At 39.2% G+C, this 12610-nt stretch overlaps 1 protein-coding gene across 1 annotated transcript in view; it reads right to left on the minus strand.

The window, feature by feature from the left end:
- Nucleotides 1-12610, minus strand: part of LOC136877587 (fatty acid synthase) — a 426680-nt gene that overhangs the window by 31252 nt on the left and 382818 nt on the right. Inside the window, exon 32 of the mRNA XM_067151746.2 lies at nt 134-429. Within this exon, the coding sequence (XP_067007847.2) occupies nt 134-429 (296 nt within the window). The remainder of the gene's footprint in view (nt 1-133; nt 430-12610) is intronic.

A 12610-nucleotide genomic window follows, 5' to 3' on the forward strand; every position in this document is an offset into this window, starting at 1 on the left:
CATACATACATACATACATACATACATACATACCATTCTCTTTTAGTTCTGAGCAATGCACAGACAAAACTCTTTATTTTATATATAGATAAAGTGTAAAAATAAAGAATGATAACTATTTAGTAAGCCTTACTTGAAGTAGCTGAGTAGCATATTCCTCTAATGATGCTGCTTTTGGTCCCATTTTAAGTAGACATGTTGGATAAATAAGTTTGTTTAATAGTGGCTTCAGTGCTTCACCAGAAGAATGCAGTAGACTAGGTAACAGGAATATAGGTGGAACTTCTTTTACATGAGCCAGTCCCAGGCTAAGTGTGGGCACTTCAACCACAACTGTCTTCTTCTTGAGAGTTGCTCCAAGATCAACCAAATCTCTGACTGATGTTGAAAGAAGAGTGTTTAGTCTGCCTATAGCTACATGGCCGGAAGCTATAAGAAGAAAAATTACAATAAGGAAAAATTGAAGATTTTTTTTTTCTTGCAGTATTGTTGAGTTAAAAAATTTCAGTGTACATTTTTTCAGAATTTTAATGATGTGTGTGGAGTAATAGAGAAAGTAGTTTAATTTGTAAATACTGTTACTGAGCTGGTATGATTATGACTGAATACTTTTTTGCTGAGTTGAGTCCCCCTATTCTAGTACCTCTGAGGAGTGGTGTATTACCTGTTTCTTGAAAGCAATGAATATGAAATTGACAGAGATTATTGTAGTCAACTTTTGTCAGATGTTTGCATTACATTACCATCTCAACACAATGACCTTATCAAGACGTCTAGCAAAACACAAATTGATCATTTCCACTACAACGTGGACTTAGTGCCAAGTAATTTTGCATGTTGCATCTACCTGTCATTTCCATGAAGATATGAACATACCGTTTTTATGACAGGTGGCAACATTGAATGAAAAGTATTGTAATACTAGTGAAACCTGTAAAGAAAAAGTAATTTAATTTAAACTAGTTTAAAAGTGATTCATTTTGCCTGTTGCTATTTGTTGATGGAAAGTACCACCTACACATATATTATAACATCTTCATTTTCTTCTTCTTCTTGAACTAGTTCCAGTTTCCCGGGTACAGTGAATGAGCACTCTCCATTTACTTCTGTCCATGTACAGTAGATATCTTCTTCCATAACATGCTGCAAATCCAGACCTCGTCCAGCTACATCATTTCTAATCTGATTGATCCAGCTCCTCCTTGGCTGACCTCTTGATCTTTTGCCTTTGAGTTCCTTCTCAAACCACAATCTAGGTGTTGTTTGTGGGCCCATTGCTTTGAGATGACCAAACCATTTCAACCTGGCTTTGATACAGATCTCTACTTGGACAAGATGGTGTATCTTGTCGTTTCTTATTTTGTCCCTCCTTGTTTAATGGATAATAGTTCTTAAGAACTTCTTTTCGACTGCTTGTAGTTTGCTAATATTTGTATTGGTTTGGATGCAGGTTTTTAGACTGTATGTGGTAACTTGCGACTGGTCAGGTCAGGATCATCCTGCTGCTGTATGTGACAGTAGGCAGTACCACCTGCAGCTGTCTGGCTGAGGGTCTGGCGGCCAGTACCAAATCATTCAAACTAAGAGAGAAACAATGACTGAAGGTGGCGGAGTTCTCCCTAAGCAGGTTTAATGAAACCTGTATGTAGGAAATGACACATAAATTTATCACAATGTTGCTACTTTGCAGATTGGATACAAGACTATCAAAGGCTAAGGGAGTTGACTCTGACAGAAAAATTTCACCTTGTGTTAGGCCCAGCAACAGGAGAAGAAATTGTAAAGTCACTTTCAACAGTGAAATGAGCCTCAGATATAAACACATGTATTCCAAAGACAACAAAGAAAATCAGTTTTCTGAAGAGTGATCACATAGCATTTCCAAGACTAAACAGATGTCAACAGGGAAGAAATCTAAGAGGATGGAATATCAAGTCAGGAATATTGAAGTATTGAGAATGTGTATTCTTCCAGGATGTTAGTAGAGTAGCCTAAATAAAATTGAATCAAGGTGCAGGAAAACTAATGAAGTGTGTTCGCAGTTGCAGTCAGGGGTATTCTGTAAGAAGGAAGTCAACTACGTATCTTTACATCAGTCTGTTTTCAGACCGACTTTGTTGTGTGGGAGTAAAAGCTGGGTGGATTCAAGATGTCTTGTTTGTAAGTTAGAAGTAACATACATGAAAGTAGCGAAAATGATCACTGAATTTATTATTACCGAGCTCGATAGCTGCAGTCGCTTAAGTGCAGTCAGTATCCAGCATTTGGGAGATAGTAGGTTCGAACCCCACTGTCGGCAACCCTGAAAATGGTTTTCCGTGGTTTCCCATTTTCACACCACACCCTAATTAAGGCCACGGCCACTTCCTTCCCACTCCTAGTCCTTTCCTGTCCCATCGTCGCCATAAGACCCATCTGTGTCGGTGCGACGTAAAGCAAATAGCAAAAAAAAATTATTATTTTAACTATTATGGTTTGCTTTTGTCTGTATTGACTTATATGTAATACCAACACTGAAAATCACTGGTAAAGATGATGACAGCAAACACTCGTAATCGAGCAGGTTTGCCTTCCAGACAGGATGCTTCTTCATCTATGCATTCGGAGGTGACTATACAGTCCAATGTGGGAGTTCCACAATTTGCCACAGTGATGACAGGTAGTCCCAGGTGGAACAGTCTTGTTGTTTCTAATTCTCCTCAGCACTTCTTTTTCTTTCCTACGTTGCCTCTTGTCATTCGCTGTACGTCGGTGGTTTTCTTCAAAAGATAGTGCGCCATGATGGACTAGTGATCTCCAGGATGAACGGTCAAGGGCTAAGCTCTCCCAGTTATCCACATCAGTGTTACATCTCTTCAAGTTAGCCTTGATTACATCTTTAAATTGCTTCCTCTGACCGCCTACGCAGCATTTACCTACTGATAGCTCGGAGTAAAACACTTGTTTGGGAATGTGATTATTGGGCATGTGAACTACGTGTCCTGTCCATTGTAGCTGGTGACTTAAAACCATCAATTCTATACTGGTGGTGTGTGTCTCTTCAAGAACGCTGATATTTGTGCGCCTGTCTTGCCAAGTCATTTGCTGTATTCTCCTCAAGCAACACTGATGATATTGTTCTAGCTTCTTAAGATGTTGACTGTAGCACGTCCAGGATTCAGATCCCTAGAGTAAGGTTGAAACTACAACAGAATTGTACACAAGAATCTTTGTTGCGATATTGAGATCATGATTGTCAAAAACTCAAGATCTTAACTTACCAAAAGGATGCTCCTGCACGGTTAATTCTGTGTTGGATTTCTGAATCTATATTTGTGCTTGATGAGAGGGTGCTGCCAATGTATGGCAAGGTGTTTACAACTTGAAGGCTCACTCCATCAATTGTGACATTGATATCTCTTTGACTTCCCCAGAGGCTGGTTGGTATAGAATCTGTGTTTTATGACAGCATTACCATCAGCATACTGTAACTCAACTAATGCTGCAGAGAATGTCTGAGTTCCTGCCTTTAAACGTCTCAAATTAAAAAGTTTACCATCCATCCCATAAGTTATATGTATTCCTGGAGAGAAATCATCTCTGACAAGTTCCATGACAGTGGCAACATACAAGGAAAACAAAGTAGGGGCTATCACACAGCCTTGCTTAACACCGGTATTGATATGGAATGGCTCTTCAATACAGCCGTTGCCAATGACAGCTGCCATCATATCAGTGCAGAGCAATTTCAAGATGGCAATAAATTTCTACGGAAAACCATATAGAGCTAAAATTTTCCACAAAGCTTCTCAGTTCACAGAGTCAAATGCCTTAGTAAGATCAATAAAGGCAATATAAAAAGGTCTATTTAGTTCTCTAAATTTTTCCTGAAGTTGGCGACCTGTGAATATCATATCTGTGGTTCCTCTAGAAGGCCTGAAGCCACACTGGTTCTCTGGAAGTATTTTCTCCACCAAGGGTACAATACGATTTGCCGAGATTCGAGCAATAAGCTTTCTCAGGCACGACAGTAAGGATATTCTCTGACAGTTATTGCAGTTTGTTCGATCTTCTTTCTTAAAGATGGGAACTACCAGACTGTCTCTGAAATCAGGAGGCATTTCTTCAGTGCTCCAAATTTTGACAATCATTTCATGTATGTGTCTCATTAGTTCCTCACCTCCTTCTTTGAGAGCTTCCACTGGTATACCATCAGGACCAGAGGCTTTGTGACACTTTGCTTGATTGACAGCATGCTTAACTTCATCTAGTGTTGGCGGGGAGCCAAGTTCTTCATTGATGGGAGCTTGTTTAATATATCATATACCTGTTCATCAATAATCAATTCCTGGTTCAAGAGGTGTTCAAAATGATCTTTCCACCTATTCGTGGTGGAGTATTGATCTTTTAAAAGTGTACTCTTATCGCTGGAACAAAAGGGATTCCTCCCAAAGGTGATGGGACCATAAACTGCTTTTGTCACTTGGAAGAACTGTCGTGAATCTTTACATGCTAGATACTGTAACTCTTTTGCCTTTGCTGTCCACCATGCATTCTTGAGCTCACAGGTTTTTCTATGGACATTTGCTTTGGCAATACTTACAGCTTGTTTCTTAGAATGGGAGTTCATGTCCCTTCACCATGCTTGCAAGGCTCTTCTCTGATATCAATGCTTCAATTTCTTCATCATTTTCATCAAATCAGTTTTGATGTTTTCTGGTCTTATATCCTACTGTTGCTTTGCAGGCATCTTGAATAGTGGTCTTCAGACTCTCCCAGTGTTGCGTTACATCAGGTTGATATACCTTTGGCAAAGTCAATTAAGGAGCTCTCTGTATTTTGAAGTAATTTCTGTATTGCCTAACTTCTTGGTGTCTGAAGCTCTTCTGTTGTTTCCTCCTGTGGGTGGACAGTGACAAAAGCATCGCTGATCTAATAAATCAGTGATCTGTCCAACAGTCATCAGCTTCCATCATTGCTTTGGTGATGAGAACATCGCTTAGATCTTACTTGCGGAAGATTACATAATCAATGAGGTGTCAGTGTTTCGATCTAGGATGTTACCATGATGTTTTGAAGCGATCCCTTTGGTGAAAGATGTTGGAATTTTCACTGCCAACTCCCTCCTTGCTAATGACACCATTCCATACTTTGTGGTCCTTTCCCACTCTGGCATTAACCCTCTTGGAGCCAAGAGCAGATCTGGTCAGCCGCTCCCCATCAGCTGGAAAAGGCCAGAGCTCCGCCTCCACTCTACTGCTGTAAAGCGTCTGGCCGTTTTCTGTGGAAATACATGTATTTTAAAATTCACGTATATCTGCCGGTGTATAGCAAATACTGGCATGCAATTTTCTACATATCGACTACGTAGAATAAGAAACTGGTTTGGAGAGATATAAAGAGTCAAAGACGTTTTATTGTTGATTTATAGTTGTCGATAACATTTATTTTTAGGAAGAGAAAAATATTTTCACACTTTCTCTCTCAATATCTACTTTGAAAAAATAATTTACGATACAAAAGAATATACGTAATTATGTATAATGTATTTCTAAATACAATTCTATAGAATAACTACTTTGAACGAGAAAAATAAAACGTAAAAAATAAAAATTCAAACATATGTCACTAGTAAAAACAAGACAATTTTACTCACCGATAAAATTCGCGTGTATGTATTGTACGAAGAAGGCCTAGACCCTGGCACATATCAATTGAAAAAACTTTATTTCAGCATACAATTTCCGTCCGACATGCGAACAGCTGAACGAAGGAACATTCCAGTACGTACCAGACTCCACAAGCGAGCCAGGCGAGGTCAAATGATGTCACCTACCGCTTGAAACTTGCCTCCCCTAGAGACATTTCTCGAAAGAATTTTTCTTTTGTGAACTTTTTAACACCTTAACCAATTTGAACAGGACCAATGGTAAATTGTAGCAGACATCGTAAAAGTAAAATCCTGTAAATTTCAAAGCAATCTGTCCAGTAGTTTTTGAGTTATAACTATATAAAGTTTAAGAAGATCGAGCACTCTCGGTCACATGATTCAGAGCGCCACCCCTCCCGGCGCAGATATATAGGCCACTATGTCAAGGCTGACAAGCAGTGCAGCAGTGCAGTACGTGTGTGTGTGTGTGTGAGAGTGAGACAGAGGGGAGACTGACCCTCGTACAGTCTGTCAGTGCAGTCTCGGAGATAGTACTTTCCGTCGCGTTTCGCGGAGACGAAATTATGGGATAATCAATCGCCGTCGCACTTGTAAAAGACGTCGCACCGTACTTAGTCTATCGTGCCGCGACTACAATATAATTCACAGACATTTCGAAATATAACACGTGTGAAATCATTGAAGCACGAAGTCAAATATTTGATATTCACAGATTAGAACATGACGTGTGGACTTAGTTAATTTCACATAATATTGAACTACTACAATAAACAGAAACTGTCGTGTACAATAACTCTAACTATTCTAGGACTCATTTCTTCTAATACAGTACATCCTTGAACTGTGTCTCTTTATTTACGTAGTGTTCGTGCCATATCAGGACACGACTTACTCCAGTGATAAACTTGGTGAATATTAAGAACTTTTTCTAAGGTAATATAATACTATCATTACCAGAAAATCATTGTTATCTGCTAGGATAGTGATTCAAAGACTGTGATGAGAATTATTACACGTTGATTTTTCAAGTGTTTGAACTGTGTATTTATGGACGTTCTCAGTGACGATTTTAAATAGTGTTTTATGCAGCAAGGACTGTAATTATTTGTTTAACGTCATCAAATTAAAATACGAATTGAACTGTGTTTGACAGTGAATGATAGCATCTGTAATTACTACTCGCACCAATTGAACTTTCCGTGTGCTAAAATCACCTCCACGAGCAGCGGAAATCTTGTGAAATTCTACAAGATCCAGCTACCTCAAACATCATCTCATCTATGGTACCCATCGAGGGACGTCAACATGGTTTCTTCATGGAACATCGAGTTCGAGTCTCCGTCCGCACTCCGCGGAATGTTCCAGACTCCCATTCTCCACGTCAACATTTGTAAGCCAAATTTTCTTTACTAAGTGAGTAGTCACAAACTGACTGACTTTTTCTTATCAATCTTGAACAGTGATTTTCTCAGTGCTGTGTGTGAACAATACTTCGTAGTTTTTCATCATTTCTCAAAAGTTCATCTTTAATGACAAATTTATTTTTCAAAATTTAATATTCATTTACATCGAAGAACTATAGGATTTTCAAGTGTTCTATATTTCAAGGCTAACAAACTAAGAAACTTTCAACAGAAATTTAAATTCTTATTTCAATTTTCAATTATAAGTGTGTGTTCATTTCATGAATTAATACTTAGAAAGACTTTAGGTGAAGAACTGACACTTCCTGTTTTCACAAAAGTTAGAAAGACTATAGGATCAGTGATATTTATTTATTTTTCTCGAACTGAATTCAAGAAGATTTACGTTTAAACTTTTGATTTCAATGAAAGATCTGAGTCCTCTATTAATATTGCAGGGTGATGAATCATTCAACATTATTAATAAATTATTTGGAAAAAGTATAACCATCTATTATTCACCCTGCAATTCTATCCTGCTCTGTATCGGCTCCAAAATCAACTTCCACTACCTGAGGTCCTTCTCATGCCCTAAACCCACAAACTTTTCCTGGTACAGTATCGATGTTTGGCAAATACTGACAACAAATTTTCTATGTGCAGACAACACAGTATTATAATAATTCTGAATTATTAAATAAGTAAAAAATAGTAGTTGATATTACAGTGTTTTGTTTTCAGAAAAAAAGTTTCTTGTTTTCGGTTGTAGTATATATTAGAAAAATAATTTTACAATACAACAGAATTTACAAAATTAAGAAATGTATGGCACTAAAGCCGTGATTTGCTTTGACCTACTAAGTGACCGCTTCTCAGTTCGGTACCTGCAGTTTACGAGGTGAATCATGATCAGTGGACGGATCCTCTCAGTAATTATTCTTGGTTTTCCAGACCGGGGTCGCCCTCTCACCCTCAGATATCTCCTCAATTGCAATCACTTAGGGTCACTTAGATTGAGTGAACCTTGAACCAACCCTCAGGACCAGGTGAAAAGTCTTGACCTGGGCGGGAATCGAACCCATGACCTCCGGGTGAGAGGCAGGCACGCTACACTTGGCCTGCGGAGACCAGCATTTAGGTAATGATAGAGGACTATATGTGACTATAAGGTTTAGCAGAGAGTAAGTGAAAAGTAAATTGAAGTATGATATGGCCGGAGAATCAGACTGTAGGACATGTTTAGGTCCAAGAACTTCCTTGAAGGAGACAGGAGGTTGAGGAATGTTGTCGGGTTCATTGGGACAAATTTCCACAAAATGTTCTCCAGAGACATTATCATATTCGTTATCACTAGTTTCATCTACCACTATATTCAGAGTAGTGCTGTTAGACACAATTAAACGTCTCTTCTTTAGCTGCGGTGATTCCGCGGACGTGTCCGGTATAATTTCGTCGCTACTCTCTGAACTAAATTCCCTATCGCTATCCGATAAATCATCCGCGTTAACTTCGCACTGTTCCAAATACTGCATTAATTTATTGTCATCAATACCTGCTGAAAAAATATCATGTGAACAACATGCTATTTTCCTGTCACAAATCCACTCACTGCAAGGAGCAATCTCTTACTGACCGGTTAGCGGTATTTGTAAACACAGGAAAAGACTCTTGTGAAAGGTGTAACACCCTCTTAGATCTGCCAAAGCAAGGCCACGCACACAATAACGTGTGGCCCCTTTACTACAGGTTGTAACAAAAGTATGCACATCACTATAGGTTGCCTCAAAATTATGTATATCACAGAATTTTAAGCCGGCCGATGTAATCAACTCTAGCAACTTCCGACTGGATTGTTAAAGGCCGACCAGATCGGCTCTGGCAATTTAAAGGGCGGATGCTCGCACTACTGCCTGGCACCAAGAGAGTTAAAATCACCAAGCAAGATGATTTTGTCTAGGTGATTGATGTTTGATAGGATGTCATCCAGAACTGAATAGAATGTTTCTTTGATGTCATCATCAGAGCCTAATGTGGGGACATATGCACAAATTACTGTGGAATGCTGGTCGCTATTTAATCGAAGTCTTAATGTTATGATGCGTTCATTATGTCCAGTTGGAAGCTCTAGCAGGTCTCTGAGTAGCTTATTCTTGATGGCAAAGCCTACTCCACGTATTCGGTGTTCGTTGGTAGGTTTACCGTTTTCATTCAACTGACCTTCTTCAGCAAGACAGGTCTCCTGGAGTGCTGCTATGTCTATATCTTCATAAATATTTATCCACAAGGGCTGTTCTCATTTCGGATCTCTCATTTGAAGGGTCATTATTAAGTGTTCTTACGTTCCATGTAGCAAAATATAATTTCTTACTTGTTTGACCACATTAAGGTGATACCATTGGACACGGCTATCCAATCGGTACTAGAAATGGCTGACTATGTTTAGGGCACCTTTTCTAGCCCCTTCCCCATGTGAGGTGAGCAGAGTGGGCCCTAAATAGGACTGCTCAGTTGTAGATGCAACAACCGAATTGCTCTACATCCACAATCCTAAGCAAGACGACCGATCACACATCTACAGTGCGAATTCTTCAAACCAGGCATGTGATAACATAAATTGTCAGTGTCCACACTGCGGATGTCATTACTCCAGTTCCCGTGGGGTCAAAATACACATCAGCAGAGCTCATCCTGATATTCACCGTCAAATTTTAGTTTCTAGAAATCGACAGAGGGCTGATCCCTCTCAAAATGTCCAAACAATCGTTCAAGAAAGTGACCTTAATGCTAACACGGAAACTAAAGATGTCAACACACTACCGCATGAATTTAAGCAGAAAATGATGCAGTGGCGAAGTAGATTTTTAAACAATTTGACAGACGAGCAATTTGACAATGAGATTAACATTTGGTGTGAGTTCTTGGCCTCTGCGATTGATCTACTTCCTGGCCCCAAACATCCGTCACGGAAATACTACCAGTATAGGAAAAATAAACAAATCACAGACAACCAAAGGAAATATAAACAGACAACCAACCCTGAACGGGCAACAAAACGGGACCGAATAAAACGCCGCGAAAAATACAAATATCAGCTTACCCAGTACCACTTTTACAATCAGCGCAGAAAGGCTATTAGATCTGTTTTAAATTCCAATGCTGAAAACTGTAAAATTCCTTCGGATGAAATATTTCATTATTTCTCTGAAATTCTCGGGCAACCTAATGACATGATTCGACCCGAATACCCATCTCATACAAGTGATATTGATAGGGAACAAATTGACATTTTATTTAATGACACTATAAGCCCAGATGAAATCAGATTTGCTGTTAATCATATAGCCGTAGACACATCACCCGGCCCAGACCACGTCCTCGTCAGAGTTATCAAAGAAAGTATTGCAATCGACATAATATCTCACATTGCCACACGTATGTTGAAAACTGGGGTTGTACCTTCTATCTTCAAAAAGGCCAGGACTGTTCTAATTCATAAAGGTGGAGATTCACTCAATATTAAGAACTGGAGACCTATCACAATCTGTTCAGTAATAAGGAGAATAATTGAGCGGGTCCTTGACAGGCGTCTTCGTGAACATGTTGTCTTAAACCCCAATCAACGAGGATTTACCAACTCCTCTGGAACGCATGTCAACACTGCGATACTCGACTCTCTTCTCCGTGAAGCCAAAAATAAACAAGCTAATCTGACTGCTATATTCTTAGATATCCAGAAAGCCTTTGACAACGTTGGTCATGCCCATTTAAATGAGACACTAAAGTCGTTACCAATTCCATCCAAACTTACGAATTTAATCATGAATCTGCAATCAGGAAATGTCACACAAATTCAGACGCAGGGAAGCAAAACAAGACCTCTCTTGATAAGCAGGGGAGTTATGCAAGGTTCTCCTCTGTCGCCAATCCTGTTCAATCTCGCCATCAATCATATTCTGGATGACCTTAGCGAAACGTCGATATCTACCCAATATGGCTTTCAGTTGAGTCCAGATCATGAAGCTCTAACAGTGTTAAGTTTTGCTGATGATGTAGTTATTGTTGGAAAAGATTCTGAGTCAGCTTTAGTACTTGCTCATGCGGCCATACATCAACTACAAGAAATTGGACTTAGCATCAATACTGGAAAATGTAAAGGAATATGCATCAAACATGGTCACCTGTCAGAAGAAAAACTATTCACGGCAGATGAAAAACAGATACCATGTCTGAAGAAAGGAGAATCTATCAAATATTTGGGTGTAAATTTTTCCAATGAAATTACCTTCCAGTCCGTCGAGGTCCTAAATAAGCTCAAAAACACCCTAGAGCTCCTCATTTCTTCACCCCTTTTGCATTCCGATCAAAAATTTGTAATCATAAACACTTCAATCTGTCCCAGTTTGGTATATAAATTTCAGACAGTACCACCACAAAAGATTCCAGTCAAATTTACAAATGACGCCGATATTATGGTTAGGGGGGCATTAAAGGAAATTTTGCAACTTCCCATGGATGTCCCGAATGATATGATATACGCTGAAATGAAATTTAAAGGTCTGGGTTTATTTTGTGTATCTTGGGAAATATATCTGCAACATATTAATGCATGCAAAATTTTGAAATCTTCCAATAGTAATTTTCTACATTCAACGAGAAACTTATGTCAAGAAATCAGCACAAGCCTTGCCGTATTAAATGTAGCAGAAACAGAATCTATTCGAGACAAAAAACATGGCTTTGTAGATACAAAGAAAGTCCGACTCGAACTGAGAAGAAGAGCCTTTGACAACTGGAGCAAAAAAGAGCATAAAGGCAAAGGTGTAGTCCTATTTAAACAGTATACTCCAGCGAATACATGGATTCGTGATCATAAAGGATTGTCTTGCAGTGAATGGCGTGATGCAATAAAAATGAACGCCAATGTCTCTGCTGTGCGTACTGTACCTGGCAGATCCCAGGGCAACAGCCTCTGTCGGCGTTGCCACAGAGAGTTCGAAACTCTTTCACACGTCCTGGGAGCCTGTCCACATGGTGAATTACTGCGCACCTCACGCCATAATGTAGTCAGATCAATGATAGCTAACGCTCTTAGAGGACAAGGTTATAATGTCTATGAAGAAGTACACGGTCTCTCCAACAGAGGAAGCAACCGACGCATTGACATTATTGCTTTTAAGCCATCCTGTTCTGAAGGTTTCATCATTGATCCAACAATTAGATTTGAGACCAACGAAAACCAGCCGGAAGAGGTCGATGCAGAAAAAAGAAGAATTTATGAAGAAACGGCGGACTTCTACAAGCAAAAATATAAGCTCTCATCCATTTCTGTAATCGGCTTGATGTTAGGTGCTCGAGGAACAATACCTGCATTTTTTGTCAACTTCTGCAATACCTTTGGGCTAAATAGAGATTTTATCTATAACATCGCCATTACCACACTCAAGAAGTCCATCATGATCTTCAAGAACCATGCTTGCGGACCTCAAATAAATGTTTGACATGCCTCACTCGACTGCCTACATTTAACATCATACGAACACATTATCTATTGTATCCA

Source organism: Anabrus simplex, chromosome 7 (assembly GCF_040414725.1).
Source record: "Anabrus simplex isolate iqAnaSimp1 chromosome 7, ASM4041472v1, whole genome shotgun sequence".
In the NCBI taxonomy this organism is placed as follows: domain Eukaryota; kingdom Metazoa; phylum Arthropoda; class Insecta; order Orthoptera; family Tettigoniidae; genus Anabrus; species Anabrus simplex.